General features: G+C 47.5%; 1 protein-coding gene across 1 annotated transcript in view; it reads right to left on the bottom strand.

Annotated features, from left to right (window-relative positions):
• Positions 1 to 19,117, bottom strand: part of LOC147725836 (vomeronasal type-2 receptor 26-like) — a 667,311-nt gene that overhangs the window by 422,198 nt on the left and 225,996 nt on the right. The window contains exon 3 of the mRNA XM_086962796.1: positions 18,169 to 19,002. Coding sequence (XP_086818922.1) covers positions 18,169 to 19,002 — 834 coding nt within the window. The remainder of the gene's footprint in view (positions 1 to 18,168; positions 19,003 to 19,117) is intronic.

Genomic DNA, 19,117 nt, shown 5'->3' with positions numbered 1-19,117 from the left:
GTTTTGCAAGAAGGACCTTATCCCCCGGGTTTTTTCTTAGCGTTTTTAGCTGTCTGTTAATCTCTTTTTTGTGGGATTTTAGGGCTGATTTCTGGGAGCTTGAGATCCTCGTTAGGGCACCGGAGCCAGCAGATGAGCTGTGCCGTACGATAGCTGAATATTGGTTTGCAAAATCGGCCGTAAATTGTTCCCAGCCTGCTACAGGATCGCCTGTGGGGTAGTTTATGCTTTTTAGTTGGTGTTTAGCAGCTTGTAATACCTCAGGCGTATTAGCGACTGAGGTTTTGATCCGTTTAAAGTCTATGGTGTGGCTGGCATGTGGGCCTGTTGGATTTAGAAGTATCAGGTCCGGGGGGGCACAAAGAGAGACTTCCTGAGGGCGATGGTCACTGTCTCCCTTGTCCCCTAGATTGAAGCCCAAAATGTTATGGAAAAGAGGAAGAGAGACCAGCGTATAGTCAATTATCGAGGATACGTAGCCTGAGTTGAACGTGGCCGTGGGTGGAGAGTCTTCAGGGAATCTTCCATTTAGGACCCTCAAGCCCATATGTTCTAAGTCTTCCAACAGGACCTTTGCCGACTTGGCGATTTTCCCTTGGCTGCTCCAAGTTTGGTTTGGGATGTTCCAATGGTAGGACTGGGTCTGAATTTCACTGTTCAGGGATGATCCTAGAATACATTGGTTGAAGTCACCAGAAACAATTAGGTAGGGTGTAGTTTGCGTTGTCAGGACATGATGTAAATAGTCTGTTAAACGCTTTGCCTCTTGTTTTTTCTTTTTTGGATTAATGTAGGTGTTGATCAGCTGGACCTCTTTCTTGTTCCTACCAAGATTTAATACCAACTCGACAGTATTTATGGATGGAGAGTTGGAGGTGAGCACCTGTACATTGCCAACAGTTGAGATTTTAGTGTAAGTTGCTAGGCCACCTGCCAACCGACCGAACTTACTTCTTCTTATGGCTGGGGAATGATGGCAGGTATAGCCCTCTAGATGGACCGGCTCCTCCAGCCATGTCTCCTGGAAGAGAATGATGTCAAATAGTTTCAGGTATTGTAGGAAGTCGGTGTCCGCTGCTTTATTATTAAGGCCGTTTAGATTCCACGAACATAGCTTCAAGCGTGGTGTAGCCGGGCACAGGCCTGACTCAGTTCGTTGTCTTTGTCAATGGCGGGTATGAGATGTGTTACATATTCTGAAGAGTCGGTCTTCTACCGTGCCATGGGGATTTGCCGTCCATGAACTGTTTTTAAGCCCTGACACCTGGCAGGTTGTTGGAGATCGACCCAATGCACCTTTCAGCACCGACCTTGTTTTCGAAGTTGTTATAGGTACTCCCTCCTTGGGCCTCTCAAGCAGGGGCAGCGGGTATCCGATGTTGTGATAAAGGGCAGATTTAATCCCCCATTTTTTGAGGAGATTTTGCTCTTCTAAGATTTTACTAGCGATTTCGGATGAAATCCATGTTGCTTTTGTTGCTTCGTTACCGTGTGGTTTGTCAGGTTCTAGAAATTCTATAGAGAGAAGGTCGGCTGAAGATAGGTTATTTAATGCTGGTATTGTCCTGAGTAATCGTATGAGATTGCCTCTGTTCAGGATATCAAAAGAGCCTTTTGAAACGTACTCTGGGGTGAAGAGAACAGTGGTAGGTGTCTTGCTTAGAACAGTCGCCTGAACGATTGGCAGATGGGGATGACTTTGAGTCCCTAGCTCGCTGTTAACGGGCTGGGATGGATTTCCTGGGCGAATACCCCCGGGAGAAAAATTCTTAAAAACTGGAGCAGCTGGAGCAAGAGGGGCGCTCGTTACGGTGGAGTATAGCTGAATTTGGAGACTCTGAGGTGTTGTTGGCCTGTACTCTTGAGCTCGGGATCCTTCCCGGTAGGTGCTGATGAGACCTGCTTGTCCCCAGTCCGAGTTATGCTTACACTGTTCCCCTCTTGTTTCAGATGTTGAAGGCGGGATGATGGAATTGTTGGCTTTTTCGTTATTCGGGTGGCAGTTTCCCGGCGTGCGGTGGTTGACATTGTCGGAGCCAGGCAGGGCCGTCCACTCCACCTGTGAGAGGACCCCAGTGGGGTCTACAGGGTGTGGTTCGTTAGCGGAGGGTCTTGGCCACGTAGCGGTGGGTTTTCCGGAGGTGACTGGTCCTGGCGTCGAGCCGTGGGCTAGCTGCTCCTGCTTTCTCACTGCCTTAAAAAGCGGATACACTACTGGCATGCTTGTAGTAGTCAGTTTATTGCGGCCTTTCCTCCTTTGCTGCCTTCGTCCTTTCGCGTTCAGGGGCAGAGTGTTATTCTTTAGGGGAGGCGTGGTGGTTGTTGTCGGATGGCCCTCTGGTAACGCCTGATCAGCTGATGGTGGTGTCAATCCCCCCTTCTCGGCAGAACTGGCTGCTGTAGGCTCTCTGTTTGACTGTCCGGAGAAAACTGTTTCACTGAAATTGGTGTACTCGTGCCTTGGATTTTGCCCTTTTGGTAACCCTTCAATAAGGGATGAAACTATTTCGGGGAGGGCTGACAGTTTGTCGATAATAGGCCCACAGCTGCACACTAGCTTTGCCTCTTGCTGGGCTCTGATGATTAACGAGTTGAGTTGGCCAAGTTTCTCGTCTATTCGCCCAACAAAAACAGCCAGAGTGTCTAGTAGGGTCAGCTGCAAGTCCATTTTGTCGGATTGAAAATGAAGAGTGTCTACAGTTCGTTGGAAGGTGTTTAGCAAAATATCCCACGTGTTTGCCATGTCTGATGTTTGAGACCTTGGTGGAGGGCTTTTTTGGGTTTTCCTTTCGTTGGGGGTAGACGACAAAGAGGAATTCGGTAAGGTGGTTAGATCCTGCAGAGCGCCCTCACAGTCGTGGCCCCTTTTTGTTTGCTGATTTTCTTTTGTTGGTGCCTCTGTGAGCGAGGAAGGATTCGCCGATGTTTCCGGAATGTATGAGGCAACTAGTTCAGCCCATTCCTGAGAGCCCAGGTAGGTTAAATTGGCGGGGCCGTCACTCCCAGGGTTTGTCGTGTTATCCCTGTCCTCTGTTAGATGGTCTCCAGAGATCTGAACTATTCCAGTGCCATCCTTTGGCATAGGGTGAGATGTTGAGCTGTCCGGATGGACTGATAGGTCTAGAAAACTTTTGTCGATGGTCAAGGAGTTGTTTGCATTATGTAAGTTGTCACTGCTTAAGACTTCTTGCCGTTGGAAGTGGTCCTTACAGCTGCAAGTTGTGGGGTTGTGCGAGACATAGTTTGAGTTCTGACTGGTGCCTTGTGCAGGTAAAGTAGTTAATAGCGGGCGGGAATTGATACACATAGGAGATGTAGGTACCTGTGGGGCGGACGTGACCGCGGTGTCATCCAGCCGTGGGCCTGCTGGGCTACAGACGGCCGTGACTGTGAGATTGTCTGTACCTGTGGGACAAGGGTTTCCCTCCACAGAAGAGCGCGAAACCGATTGGCCACCTACGGTTGGAACGCTGTTCGTGATACCACTTCCGTGGCCCAGGGGTTGGTCGTTTTGCACTTCACAAGGCGATAGTGGGAGTAATGAATTCTGGAGACCCAAGACATTCTCGCTGGACGAGAAGATGGTAGAAAGTGGGTCTTTCAGAAAGTAGAACTTAGATGTGATTTTTGGCTGCCGAAGGTTGGAGCGAGGATTAGAGTCCTGCAGAGTTTGGTCGCCAGCCACAGCGCTTTCTCCTAGGGGAAAGTCCCAGCCCCCGCTAACACCAGGTGCGTTGTCCTTTATGTTAACAGCTGCATTCTGCTTGGCTATGGCTTTTGCCTTGCCCTTTGGCTTTGGCTTTGGCTTTGGCTTGCTCTCGATTTGAACCCTTTTTTTGCCAGACCTCATAATGAGATTGAGCAGTGGCTTAAGCCAGTGGGAGCAAGAGCACGCTTAGCTTTACTGTCTGTTGCTGACTGTTGCCGACTGTTACTCAGAGGTGCTCGTTCAGAGGTGGGACTCGCTGGGGGAGAGACAGGCTCCAGAATCGCAGAGTGTCGAACGCTGATCCTCGCTAGACTGGGCGAAAGGTGATGCGACTGCAGCTTGCTGCGTCAGTGACTCAATTGTTCGCTGCAGCTGCGGTTGACTAACAGGACCTCCTGATTACTTAGTGACAAGTGGCTATGTTAAAATTGTAGGTGCTATGACGTCTGTGGCAATTTAGCAGTCGCGTGAAGCATTGTTGTACATGCCTTGTTGTACATGTAGGCGAGCACACAGACGAGACAACACACACTAGGGAAACAGTGGTGAGTCCTCGGGCTCACTTGCTGGCAGTACAAGTCGGGAGTTTGTTGGTGTAATTGCCCTCGTTGGGGGGGGGCGAGGAAAGGGGTATCTCACCTCCCCACTGTGCCTGCGTCGCCTCTCCTCCCCCTCCTCCACCACCACAGGTCCGAGCAAGGTGCAGCGCAGCTCGGGCTCAGGGGGTTCGTGGAGCGCCGGTCAGCCGCTGAGGAGGCAGCTTGAAGGGGTCAACGGGTCCTCGGGAGCTGGGTTTGCCGAGTCCTGCAGACCAGCAGTCCGACTATCACCAGTAATCGGCGTGCAGGATCCCAGGAGAGACTGCTGAAAACCTGGCCGAACGCCCGTAGGGAGGGGCGGGAGCGGGGGCTGGAGCTGATTCCAAAGCGCACTCCCCGGTTCTCCAGCCTCCAGCCTCCGATTCACCGATGTCAGCCTCTACACGCCCTCTGCTCAAACCTCGAGCTCTGCAGCAGCACCGGCAGCGGCCATGACAAGGAGCCAGCAAACGCCCACGCAGTTGACCGCTGGCGGCTTCCTGCTCTTAGCTTCAGGAGTACTTCAAAAGTTTTGTTCAGGACGCTGAACAGACCGCTGCTACCACCTCTCCCCTCGAGGCTGGAATCCACGCTCTGTGGCTTGTGCGTATCTCTCTGCTCTCTGCTGCCGTGACAGAATTTCAAAACACGATGACACACATACAGAGATGGATGAATCTCAACCATCTAAAACTTAACCCAGCAAGACAGAGCTGATCTTGCCTGGGAAAAGTGAATTGAGTTGGGGCCCATGTTTTTGGCCATCTGACATGGGAGCCCCACCCACAAAATCCCTCTCTGTAAAAAGCCTGGGGGTTACGTTGAGCGCAGATCTATCTTTGAAGGGACAAGTTGGAACAGTAGTCTCCGCTAGTTTTTTCCAACTTAAAAAAATAAAAAAATAGCCCAGTTCCTGACACAATCTGCTCTTCTTCAGGTAGTCATTGCTCTTGTTCTTTCCCGACTGGATTTTTCCAACAGCCTTTATTTGGACTCCCAGTTGGCCAGTTGAAAAGACTTCAGCTTGTCCAAAACCAAGCAGCCAGGCTGATTTGTAAACAGTCCAAATGGCAGTCCATCAGACCCGGCTTGGAAAGATTACACTGGCTACCTGTAAAACAAAGAACTGAGTTCAAAACTGGATGCATTATTTTCAAAGCCTTGCAGGACACTGGACCAAAATTCATTAGGAATCTTGTTTCTAGGTATAACCCATCTCTAAACCTTCGCTCTGCGCATAGAAGCCTTCTGACTGTACCCTCTTTTAAGAAAAAACGGTTGGGGGGTAACTGCTATGATCACCTTGCAGCTACCTTTTGGAATTCCCTTCCCCTGCCTATTAGACAGAGCCCTGATCTTCTTACTTTTAGACGCTCTTTGAAGACCTGGCTTTTTAAACAGGCTTACTGTTAAAATATTGGTTTCTTATACAGGCTCACGCTCAGAGAAATTACTAGTGTTATGTTCCTCTCCGATAGCGCCATGAAGCCAACGGGCGTACGTGCGCTTAATAAGTAATTTTTTTAACATAACATAACCGCCATTTTTTAATTCTATTTTCTCCAGCATCTTCAGCAGCTTTCCATGAATACTTGCCTTGGCAGCTGGGGTGCTGCTGTTGATTTGCCTGCTTCGAAATGGCTGCTCTCTCTGCGGTTACAGCTTCATAGTCATATGCTTGAATCCTACGGTACTCTCCCCCTTGCCACTCTAAGCGTGGCTTATGGATTGTCTTTTAGATTTGCATACTTCACCTGCGTGCAACGTGTCTTCCACTGCCTGGAATGCTCCTTTGAATGGCACTGGATATTTGCCTCCTGCTCCAGATTACGAACTGCTAATGATTCCACTTGTGACACATGAGCTAGAATGTTCCAGTGTTGGGATTATGGCCTGCCGGGCTGCGCTTTGCATTTCAGCAGAATGGGATGCTTGTGCAGCTGCACATGATTTCCTACAACAAACATTTTCTTGAAGAACACGCAGGTTGTCCTTAGATGGTGCTAGAGACTCCCATTGTTGATGAACATGTATGTTCGTTCACTTTGCTGAACTGGATGGCGACTCTCTTTTCTGATAATAACAATGACTTCCTTTTGCACGTACACGCTTATGGATTGACTTGGCTGACTTCCATCAGCGGTCGGAAACGTTTTTAATGATTTTTTTGGGGTTGGCTTTTCCCCCTTTTTTTCTCCCTCTAACTTTTTTGCCCAAATCTTCCTGTTGAAATGAATGCACTTAATTCTTGCTCACTCTGACTTGACCTATGTATTCTATTGAGTCCATTGTCCATTGGCCTGACCAAAGGGAGGATGCAGTGAGGATATGGGGTTAACTGCAGACATTGTTAAGTTAGCATGAGTGAAACATATGCTTCGACACCATTTTGCCACTTTTGCACACAACAAGGCAGGGCTCTGTTCTCATAAATACATGGCTTGCCTTCTTCACATGAGAACGTTCTGATTTTCACATATCTAGACATACGCTACGCTCTGTGTCTGCACAGCGTGTTCAGGGTCGAATAACCATGTATGCTGTTGATTCACATTGGTCGGTCCCACGCACATTGACATAACAGGAGGCACAGATGTCCAACTAAAACCCAGGTGCTTTTTAATATGGCATTACATGCATGAAAGGGCACTTGGAGAAAACCTTACCAACTGAGATGATCTGTGATTGTCCTGGGATGTGATCAATTGCATCTGATCTTGGAGGTATGGGGTCCACTGACAAAGCCTAGAGGTCTTCTATAATTATACATAAATGAACTTCCAGCACAGGCAGGGTGGTAAAGGTGCTGTAGTCCTGTTTCCACTGCCATTATAAAATGATGTTCCCTTTTGTGTTTTATGGAATTGTAAGAATGCTGATTGTATTATTCTTATGCATTTTGCTGCTAGTGTTGGCTAGGGTACTGCATCTTGGAGCATGTTAGTTAAGATAAGTATTTTAAACTATACCGTGTCTCTGATTACTCACGTTCTGGACTAGTATGAGTGTTAAAGCGGAAGAGTGATCTTGATTCCCATTATTCCTGAGAGTTTACTAAGTCACATTTTCTAGGTTGTGTAATCATTGGTAGCTTCGCTGTAATACGGAGAATGAATGAGACGACTATTGCTAGTCGGATTTGCGTTCTAGGCACTGACGTGGCTTTTTGGTACACCACAAGGCACCGAGGTACTGGTTTCCTGCACATAGTTCTGTGCATGAGCAGAATCCCTGCAACATTTCCTTTTCTGGGTGCTAGCCTTCATGGCAGCATTATGTTTGGCATGGGAGACAGACCCCACAGCCAAAAGCAGGTTAGACCCCCTGACCCTCGTGGTCATGTTGGGGTCCCTCAAGTGTTGGGTAACCTCTGTGGGTAAGCTAGGTGTTGCACTAACACAGTTAAGATTAGAAGAGGCAGGCACATTACTACCGAAGATAATAGGGGAGTAAAAAGTAAAACAGCTTTAGCAAAGGTTAGATAAAAAATGGGTCCTATCACTGTTGAGATGGGTCAGCTTCTGAGAAGGACCGTCCTTACAGAGAGTATGTCAGGCAGAGTAGGCTTGCAAAAGATAACCAGTTAGCTCACTTATTACTTACCTAACAAGCCAAAATTATTCTCCCAGATGTGGGTTGAGTCAGCTGGTCATGTTATCTTGGAGGGGATTCTATAGCAAGCTGGGCTTCTTTGGAGATACCTCCCACTTTTTGCCCTTTTTCGATCTGCTAGATACTGGTTTTGACTCTGACAGTGCACTGGGGCCTGCTAAACAGACCTCAGTGCCAGTGCGCTTTCCCAAAAAAGCTAACTGAATTAGAACACTGAATTAGCACGGCACTCATCACTTCTTTTAAGTACCTTGTTTATTGTACCAGTGGTAGCCAGGTCAAGGGTGTTAAGAGAGGTCACCAGTGCTGAAGAATTGTATTGTGCCTCCCAGTGTGACCCAGGAAAAGTATGTCTGCAGGTCTGCCATTGTAGCCCTGGATGAGCTGCCGTCTGCTCGAGAGTGACTCTGCGCACACCATGTGCTGCAGAGCCACACCACTGCCTTAATGCTCTTAAGTTTGTCCTCCTAAGCTCAGGAGGTAGAGTGCAATATATTAAAGGTGTTGATATGATTGTTCCTACATATATTTCCCTACAGTAACTTTCTAATACAAGGTCTACTGTAAGTAATTGGTGGTCCATCAGAGAATATGGGTTGGATACCGAGCAAACTTGAGCTAGCCAGTTCCATTTTGGCATCACCAAATTGTATTGTGTGTGGTGTCAAACACTGTGCTATTTCACCCCTGACAAGATTCTCATTTGCCACCTTGCGTGGGTACCCTCGGGCATACAAAGATCCAGTGCCTTGGCTGGCTTCCCCAAGCCACTTGCTTTCAAGACTAGAGTCTGCCCTCCTGGTGGGATGTGCTAGCACTTCCCCAGGATATAGACAAAGGCATGGGAAGGAAGGAGGTCACACCTCCTCCCTCCCAGGATGGCTAGTGTGTACAGTCATCAAGGTGGTGTGCCTAAAAGGCTTCCCAACCCTTTATGTACAAATGTAATTGTCCCCCAAACTCGGAGAAAGCCCTTCCCACACCTGAAGCAGATATGCTTGCAGGAAGGTGGGGGAATCAAATATGAAGGAGGCATACAACTCCAAAGGGATACCTACATCTTTAGGGTGGCTAGGTGATCTGTACCTCCAGCCAAGAAAGGGTTCAGCCATTTTGGGGGACCCTCAAATAGAGCATCCTTGATAGCACAGTGACATAGAGCCTCTGGATGTTGTCACTTCAGGAGTGGGTTAGCCACAGGGACCAGTAGCCCATTGGCCACTACCCTCAAACCCCTAACACCCCCTAAACTAGGATTTAAGTGGCTTTCCTGACACCATATCTTCACTTCTGACTTTCAGTCAAAGAAGAGGCACAAAGAAAATGCTGTCACCGAAAACAGGACTTTGGACTCTGCTGCAGTGCTTAGATAGGACACTTAAGTGCACTGAAGAGACCATGTACTGGGACTGTGCGATGATGTGTGTCCGTGGGAAAAGCTTGTTGCTCACAGCAGGAGGATCTCGAGTGATGTCAAAAACCAAAGCAGACTCCTTGGATTGGTGGGACCAGTCACCTGCAAGCTGCACACAAATTGACAGTTTGCTTGAAAATAATTGTGATTGGCTGGGCCTATCGAGAGTGAGCCCAATCTGAAGAGGTGTCCTGCAAGCCTGGAGTGGTAGCTAAGCTTTCCCCATGGCTCAAGCCACTACTCTACTCCTGTCAAAATCCAGCCACAGAAGTAACCATGGACCATATTTTTTTTTGTAGCCATGGCTTGATGATATCTAGTCGGGTGATCAACCCTGTGAACGTCATCTCCAACATGAGAACATCTCACAGTGACAGACGTCGGCAATGACACGGCTGCTGTGGTATTGCATTCTGAAGATGGTGTATCCGATTGTGTATCAAAGGGTCATTGGTGATTGACAGCTGCCAGCTACATCTGCACCCAGAGCCATTGAACATCGTACATGAAATCCAGCTGTTGAACCTAGGTCCTAGGACCTCAAAGGCCTCTACTCTCAGAGGATAGACCTCTTCACCAAGGACGGCCAGTGCATATCTGCACCCAGGCGTCCTGGGCAAGGTAAGAGAGTATTGACTTGTAGGCCTTGATCTGGGGACCCGCAAAACCTTATCCACAAGAGGGTTTGGTTGAACTCACCCTACATGTGCCTGAGTGTCACCTGTGATTTGCCTCACTCATTTCAATGAGACCAGTGTGATAGTTTGAAGTGCATCTATTTTTGAAGACGTTAATGATCCAGAACTCCGGTTGCATTTATGATACAATGCTTATTTTGGTGTCGACATTTATATAAAAAATCATTTATACATTGGTCTCAAGATTTCTTTTGAGTCTTGTCGCTTACTTATTGTCAATGCTGATACTGTGAAATGCTGAGCTCCTGTTCCTCGGCGTACACCTGACTGCTCTGTGCGTCTCTGTCAGGGATGAGCTAAGGCTGATACGGGTGATTCTGTGGTCCACTTTTGGATATTGTGTTAGTATTACATGATAAGATCCGCCAGCCGTATCACATGATACTTCCACCTTGCATCACTCACGCTCCGCCAAATATGCTCCTTGCATTATATAGAATATCATGAATGAGAGCAGAAGTTTCCGGGCGTTGTGCTGTAGGAAACAGTCTGGAAACAGCTGCAGTGGAATTTTCAGATTGCATCAAAAAGCGAACTTGTCTCTGGCAGATTTAAATATTTTTGGGGAATCAAGATGGCTGCTGAGCCCTTTAGATTTGTGTTTATTTATCATCCCATAAGTTTCCTTCATCTCTTCATCTTGAAACATGGACTCATCAAGTCAAGTCAAGTCAGCGAATTTATATAGCGCACTACATACCCAGAGGTTCTCAAGGCGCTTAGGAAGGGGAGGAGGATTACTTGTCAAATATCCACGTTTTAAGTTGCTTTCTGAATGCTAAGTGGTTCTGGGTAAGGCGAAGGTAAGTGGGGAGTGAGTTCCATGTTCTAGCAGCCAGGTATGAGAAGGATCTGCCTCCCATGGTGGTCTTGTTGATGCGAGGTACAGTGGCGAGGGCTTGGCTGGAAGAACGTAGTTGGCGGGAGGGGGTGTAGAAGGACAGTCGAGAGTTGAGGCATTCTGGTCCGATGTCGTAGAGTGATTTGTGTGCGTGGGTTAGCAGTCGGAAAGTGATTCTCTTATTGACGGGTAGCCAGTGGAGGTCTTTCAGGTGACCAGAGATGTGTTTATTTATTTTATTTATATTCTTATAACGCGCCTGAATCAGCCCCGAAGGGATATCTCCGCGCGTGGCTCCTGAATAAGAGGGATAAATCATATTTGGGGGATGACAGAGAAAGGGTCAGGTTAACCAGATATGAATAGGAAAGTTTTTAGTTGCTTCCTAAAAGAAAGAAGATTGGAGATCTGTCTCAGCTGCGGTGGTAGAGAGTTCCACAGCAAGGGGCCTTTTAGGGAGGGTGCTCGGCCACCCTGCCTTGCTCTGGTAACTTTCGGTATGTGTAGCAGCATAGCGCTGCTAGATCGCAGAGCACGTCCGGGGCAGTAGAGGAAAAAAATATCTTTTAGATATTTGGGACCAGACCCATATATGCACTTATGCATGATGCAGCAAAGTTTAAAACTCACCCTCTGTTGCACTGGGAGCCAGTGAAGGTGGCAAAGGAGGGGACGAGAAGGGGTACGGGGAGGAACATTCAGGATGAGTCTTGCCGCGGTGTTCTGCACCACCTGCAGTCTGCGTATTTGTTCTTGGTTGGCGGAGCTCAGTAGACTATTGCAGTAGTCTATCCGTCCAAGGATTAGGGCCTGAACCAATGTTTTCCTATGGATGTTCGGTAGGAAGGGGAAGATACGCCGTAGGAGACCAATAGTGCGGAAACACGTTCCCGCGACCTGGCTGACATGATCTTTCATGATCAGATTTTGATCCAGGCGTACCCCCAAATTTTTGATGGTCTTTTTGGGTGATGGGACAGGTCCTAACTCAGATGGCCACCAGTCCGGCGACCATAGCAGGGTGGCCCCTCCAAACAACATGACCTCTGTTTTGGTCACATTGCACTGGAGGAAGTTCTGGGCCATCCAACCAGCCACCGCTCTCATGCCGTTTAGAAAAGATTGCATGACTGCAGGTGTGATGGTTTGAAAGGGAAACAACAGCTGGGTATCGTCAGCGTAGGAGATTGGTGAGAACCCATAAGATCTAATGATCTCAGCCAGAGGGGCCACATATACGTTAAATAACGTGGGGCTCAAACATGAGCCCTGTGGCACACCTTTGGTAAGCTTCCTGCAGACAGATTTGTGGGAGCCTAATTTAACAGCTTGTTGTCTGCCTTCAAGAAAGCTTTCAAGCCATGCAAGGGCGGTCCCCCTTACTCCCACTCCCTTCATACGGTCGAGAAGAATTTTGTGCGACACCGTGTCGAAGGCAGCGGACAAATCCAATAGCACCAGAATCGCTGAGCTCCCCCTGTCCAGTGACATTCTGATGTTATCTGTCACTGACAGGAGGGCCGACTCGGTGCTATGGTTGGGCCTAAAACCAGATTGCGAGTGGTCCAGGCCGCCCGCTGCCTCGATGTAATTCGACAGGTGTGCATTTACATGCTTCTCGACCAGCTTGCTGTAATATGGCAGAAGGGAGATGGGACGGAGGTTGGAGAGTTCCGTCCACGGGAGGGCCGTATTCTTGCGAATAGGGTTCACCACTGCAGTTTTCCAATCAGTTGGAACTTTTCCCTCTTTAAGAGACTGATTAATTATATCCTGAATGTAGGGAACTAACAGAGTAGGGAGGGAGTTTAAGATTTTAACAGGGATGAGATCATCCGGCGATCCAGATTTTATTTGGGTCATTATGGTGTGGAGCTCATCAGTGTTAATAGGAGGAAATGTGATTAATGTGAAGTTGGTATTTCTGCTGGGGGAGGAGACATTCAGAGTGTCGCTATTTAGTTGGGATACTAAAATTTTTTCATGGATGGTCTCTATTTTGTTTTCAAAGTATAATGATACTTCATCGCATAGACTTTGTGAGAAGTCATCAGGACTTATACAAGCCATAGGTTTTACGAATGTTTCCAAAATCTTATACAGTTCTTTGGGAGAATTTCCGGCTTCAATGAGCTGTTGGGCAATGTTGTTTTTACGGGCAGCTTTAATATGTTTGTAGTAGTTAGTTTGAGCTGCTCGATGTGCCTTGTTGTTCTCCTCCGTGTGTGATCGCCGCCATCTCTTTTCTATCCTCCTACACTCCTGTTTCTCTTTTCTGAGAGCCTCAGTATACCATTTTTCTTGTTTGGCCACAGGTAGTTGTCTAAAAGTTTTCAGGGGGGCAATTTTATCAATGGCCACAGTTAGAGAGTGCTGAAGCGTAGTTAGCTTGTGTTCTACATCCTCAGTATCTCTAATCTCAGGTTTTTCCCACACCTTTTCTAGCGCCTCTAGCGTGAGTTTCTGCCACTGTCTACGTATAGTGGAGGGTAGAGATTTCTTCTGGGGACCGTTGTTAACTTTAAAAATAGTAAAGTTTAATAAGAAGTGATCTGACCAATTGACTTTAGTGGGTTTATGACACAATATATTATCGAAATTGGTGTATATCAAATCGATACAGTGTCCACCTTCATGGGTGGGGTCCTGATTCCTTTGTGTGAGACTAATGGTTGTCATATCAGTAAACAGACCGTTGGTTCCAATGGAGTCAGGTTGGTCGGTATGAATATTAAAATCTCCGAGGAGAAGAAAATCTTCATTAGCCCGTATATGAGGGCTTAAAATCTCTAAAAGAGATGTAGAGAAGCTGGGACATGGAAAAGGTGGTCTATAAACAAGAGCGCCTTTGCTGGTCTTTCTGTTGGGGAGGGTAGTTCTGAAGATCATAATTTCCATTTCCTTACAACATAGTTTATCTAAGATGTCTAATTTAAGAGACTCTTTATAGATTATGGCGATGCCGCCACCAGTTTTATCAGGGCGATCAGAATGTTGAAATTTATAACCCACAGGCACTCCCACATTAATGGCAGATACCGTATGTGGTTTTAGCCAAGTTTCAGTAATGAAACAGAGGTCTGGAGTCAAGGAATGTATTAAGTCCCTGTTCGTTGCGCGGGATGTCTAATATGATCCTGGCAGAGGCGTTTTGGATTCGTTGGAGTTTCTTTTGGAGTTTAGCGGTAGTGCCTGCGTAGAGGGTATTTCCGTGGTCCAGTCGGCTCGTGACCAGAGCATGGGTGACTGTTTTCCTGGTTTCGGTGGGGATCCAGCGAAATGTTTTTTTGAGCATGCGAAGAATGTTGAAGCAGGATGAGGATACGGCGCTGACTTGTCTGTTCATTGAGAGTGAGGAATCCAGGATGACGCCTAGGTTCCGTGCGTGGTCTGTCGGGATGGGTGCTTTTCCAAGGGCTTCCGGCCACCAAGAGTCGTCCCATGCAGAGGGGGATGTACCTAAGATGAGGACTTCTGTTTTATCTGAGTTCAGTTTCAGACGGCTGTGTTTCATCCATTCGGCAACTTCTTTCATTCCTTCGTGTAGGTTAGTTTTGGTGGTGCTGGGGTCATTGGTGAGAGAAAGGATTAGTTGAGTGTCGTCTGCGTAAGAGATGATGTTGAGGTTGTGTTGGCGGGCGATGGCCGCGAGGGGGCTCATGTATACGTTGAAGAGGGTGGGGCTGAGTGAGGATCCTTGTGGTACGTCACAGATGACTTTAGTGGCCTCGGACTTGAATGGTGGAAGGCGGACTCTCTGGGTTCTTCCGGTGAGGAACGAGGTGAGCCATTCAAGTGCTTTTCCTTGTATTCCGATGTTACTGAGGCGTTGTAAAAGGGTACTGTGGCAGACTGTGTCGAATGCTGCAGAGAGGTCGAGGAGGATGAGGGCGACTGTGTCTCCATTGTCCAGTAGAGTTCGAATGTCGTCTGTTGCTGCGATGAGGGCGGTCTCAGTGCTGTGTTTTGCTCGGAAGCCAGATTGTGAGGAGTCGAGGGATTTGTTGGTTTCGAGGAAAGCGGCGAGCTGGTTGTTGACAGCTTTCTCGATTACTTTGGCCGGGAATGGAAGGAGCGAAATGGGGCGGTAATTTTTGAGTTCGGTGGGGTCCGCTGTGGGTTTTTTCAGAAGGGCGGTGAGTTCAGCGTGTTTCCAGTTTTCCGGGAAGGTGGCGTAGTTGAAGGAGCAGTTGATGACGTCTCGGAGGTGTGGTGCTATGACGGAGTCTGCTTTGTTGAAGATGTGGTGAGGGCATGGGTCTGTGGGGGGTCCTGAGTGGATGGAGTTCATCAGGCGGATGGTGTCCTCAGTGGAGATTGGGTTCCAGTCGTTAAGGGTGTTCACGGGGGGGGAGTGTTCAGCATATGGTTGGGTGGGTTGGTCTCCGGGTTGGTTGTCGAAGCTGTTGTGGATGTCTGCAATCTTGTTGTGGAAGAATGAGGCTAGGGAGTCGCAGAGGGCTTGAGAGGGGGTGATGTCGTTGGAGTTGGCCGAGGGATTGGAAAATTCCTTGACGATGTTGAAAAGTTCCTTGCTGTTGTGGGCGTTTTTGTCAAGTCGATACTTGAATGCTGTTTTCTTGGCCTTTCGGATTAGTTGGTGGTGAGTGCGGGTGGCGTTTTTGAAGGCGTCCTTGGTGCTAGTGGTTGGGTCTTTTTTCCAGGCCTTTTCAAGGGAGCGGCAGAGTTTCTTGGACTTCTTAAGATCATCGTTGAACCATGAGGCCTTCTTGTTGCCAGGTTTGCTTTGACGTTTTTTCAGTGGTGCTAAGGTGTCGGCGGTGTTGGATAACCATAGGGTGAAGTTGGCGGCGGCTTGGTCTGGGTTAGAAGAGTGGGCTGGGGTGTTTAGGAGGAGCGATGAGGAGATCTGGTCGATGGTGATTTTGTTCCAGTTTCTTTGCAGAGTTGGTTGGAGGTGGTTGATGGGTTTTGGCTTGTTGTAGGTGAAGTGAACGCAGCTGTGGTCAGTCCAGAGGAGATCCGTAGTGTGGCTGAAGGAGACATGATTGCTGGAGGTGAAGATGGGGTCGAGTGTGTGACCTGCGATGTGGGTGGGGGAAGTGACCAGTTGTTTAAGTCCGAGGTTGGCGAGGTTGTCCAAGAGGGTGGTGGTGTTGCGGTCGTTGTTCTTTTCAAGGTGAAAGTTGAGGTCTCCCAGAAGGATGTAGTCTTTGGAGGGGAGCGCGTGAGGAGTGATGAAGTCCGTGATGTCTTCACTAAATTTTGCGCGGGGTCCTGGTGGTCTGTAGAGGAGGGTGCCTCTGAGTGTGGTCTTGGGGTCGATGTGGATCTGGAAGTGTAGGTGTTCGGAGTTGGCGAGGTTGGCGTCAGAGCTGGTTGAGATGCGGATAGATTTCTTATGGACGATACCGATTCCTCCTCCTGTGTGGCCGGTACGGTCCTTGCGAGTGATCTTATAGTCTTCAGGGATGGCAATGGTGATGTCTGGGGCGGAGGAAGCGTTCATCCATGTTTCTGTTACGAAGGCGACGTCCGGAGAGATGGTGTCTAGTAGATTCCATAAGTCAATGGCGTGTCTGTGGACCGAGCGGGTGTTGAGAAGGATGCATTGTAGGTGGTTGGGGTCGGGAATCTGTGGTGTGGTCGTAGCGGAGATGTTGTCGGTGCCGCTGAATTTGCAGGAGTAGCAGGAGAAAGGTCCATGAGTGTGTCCAGAAGCGGCTAGGACGCAGTTGGGGGCGCGACCGGGGTTAAGGGCTAGGAGGGTGGCGGCATCGTAAGTAATGTGGGAGGGCTGGGCAGCGCGAGGGGCAGGGGGTCTGGCGCTGGGCGCGGTCCAGGCGCGGACGGGCGTAGACGGGCTTACCTCTGGCGCACCATCAGCGCGGCTGGGGCGCGGTCGCTGCGCGTGAACGCTGCGCGCGGGAACTCCTGTCATATATGGAGAGTGGAGGGGGAGGGGCGAGGGCGGCTCAGCTGGGAGGCGGGTCGGGCACACGAGGACGACAACAACAAACAAAATGGAGGCGGGGGGAGGAGCAGAGCGGAGTGCTATTGGCAAACGCGCAAACAATGTTAGGAAACAGCAAAATTAAATAACTAGAGCGCTAATGAGACAAAGCGCTAAACAAGGCACACAGCAGGCGAAATGAAATGCAGGTTTACAAGTGAATCTTAAGCAAAGCAGCGCTACAATACCAGGTGTCTGCCAGGGACACAGGGAGCGACCACTCAGTCCGTGAGGAGGAGCGAGTCACTCATCGAGCTGAATGATGATGCATTCCTCGCATTATCAAAACAACAAGATTGTAACAAAACAAATATTGTCTTGATAATAATAATAGTAATAATGATCATAATAATATTAATATTAATAATAAGAATGATACTAATAATAAGAATAGTAATAATGTTACTACTAATAATAATAACACTAGCAATACTTCTACTACTACTACTAATAATATTAATGTTAGTAACACTAATCGTAATAATACTAACAACAATAATAATAACAATAGTAATAACAATAATACTAATAATAACAATATTAATAATATTACATATTTACAATTGAGTTTAAATACATTTTAGTCGATGCCCATGCCCTCATAGTACCGACGCCCACACATACTCTATCCCAAGTGTGAAAATATGGCCCGGGGGTACTTTGTTTACACCGGAGTAACCAGAGTAATTTCAGAAATGTCTCATTACTCTTGAGATGTGACTGAAATTACATGATTACTTCAGCTTGAGTAATTACGAGTAATTTCGGGCACAAATACTGCTCCAGGAGTGCAGGAACAAGGATCTAACAGAGAGTGAAGCCGCTGACGTCTGCTGTGAGCTGTCTGTAGCATCTCATTCTATTTTCTGAGTGCAAAAAGCATCCTCAGGCCCAGTTCAGACACAAGGGTGTATTTTGTTCTTAGAAAATAGTGCTAAATGCTGGATTACGATTCTCGTGTAATTATGAATCGATACCACAATTGCAAGTAAGAAAGCTATAAAGAAGTATGTCAGTTACGCCCAGCCCTAGTGAAAATCCATGGAGGCGAATGATCAACTCAGTAGTATGTTTTCTAAAGTGATTCTACTGAGGATAATATGACATATCCTGTTGGGTATAGCCCATATCAGACGAAGTTTGACCTGCCAGCATTTTACTGTTCCATCTACTGAACATCTGTAGAACACTTTACTCTATGCATTATACTATCAACAGATATATTTAAAACCTATACTAAATGAAATACATGAAGCTGCTGTTAAAAAGTAATGGCCAGGGGCTCAGTGTTATTATGGTAAGAGGCACATATGGCATTGCAGGTGTTTGCAAGATCCCTTACCTTCCAGGGCTTGAGATCCTGATGGAGGCTCCCAGCAGCACCAGCTGTTCCTTCCTTGGAGGTTGATTCAAGCATCTCATGTAAAGCGTGTGCTAGAGCATAGACAGCTGTGTAGACACTGAATGTATGTCTAAAGTTCACAACATCATATTCGGGCACATCAACACTTTGCAAAGTTTCATTTTCTGAACAAAAAGGTTCATTAAACACGCTGCTATTCTCTCTTCCAGCTGACACACATTGAAAAAGATCATCCCAGCGGAGGTCCCAGGGACCATCCTCTATAAACCTGGCAGTATTGACACTATGAAGAATATCTTTAAATCCAATGATTTCCCCTTTCTTGACTGTAAATGTGATGATTTTATGTAATGTTTTCCAGGCATCTGGAATGATAACCAGATTCTCTATATCAACATCCCCTAACACAATCCAAACCTTAGGAGGCACATGGTCCAAAACACACAAATAAACAAGTTTAATCATTTCCATCCCTGAGCCGGACAGAATGATGACCTGAGCGGTAGATTTATTGATAGCCCTTACGGACAGAATCATCATTTTATCAGCCGTTTTCGGGGCTGATTCTGTAGCAGGTAACATATAAAAGTACTCAACGCATCCTCCACCCTCGGTGATCAGCGTCATCAGTTGTCGCAAAGCTCTCTCACCGCTGTCAGTCTCTGGGACAATAATCCCAACCCAGCTCCAGGAAAACTGTTTTAACAACTGAGAGATGCCTTCCAGCTGGGAGGACTCATCGGGAACAGTCCGGTAAAAGGAGGGAAATCTCAATTTGTTACTGAAAATGGGGTCCATGGCTCCAAAACTAATCTGTAAACGAGAACAAAATATAGAGAGAACTAGTGAAAACTCTTATATGGGCTATGAGAGACAGACAACATTTTAACAAAAGATTGGGTAATTAAGAGAGCAAATATAGCGCAAA

The sequence above is a fragment of the Lissotriton vulgaris genome, chromosome 3_1, assembly GCF_964263255.1.
Source record: "Lissotriton vulgaris chromosome 3_1, aLisVul1.2, whole genome shotgun sequence".
Classification (NCBI taxonomy): Eukaryota; Metazoa; Chordata; class Amphibia; order Caudata; family Salamandridae; genus Lissotriton; species Lissotriton vulgaris.
This window is presented reverse-complemented; position numbering and strand designations above follow the sequence as displayed.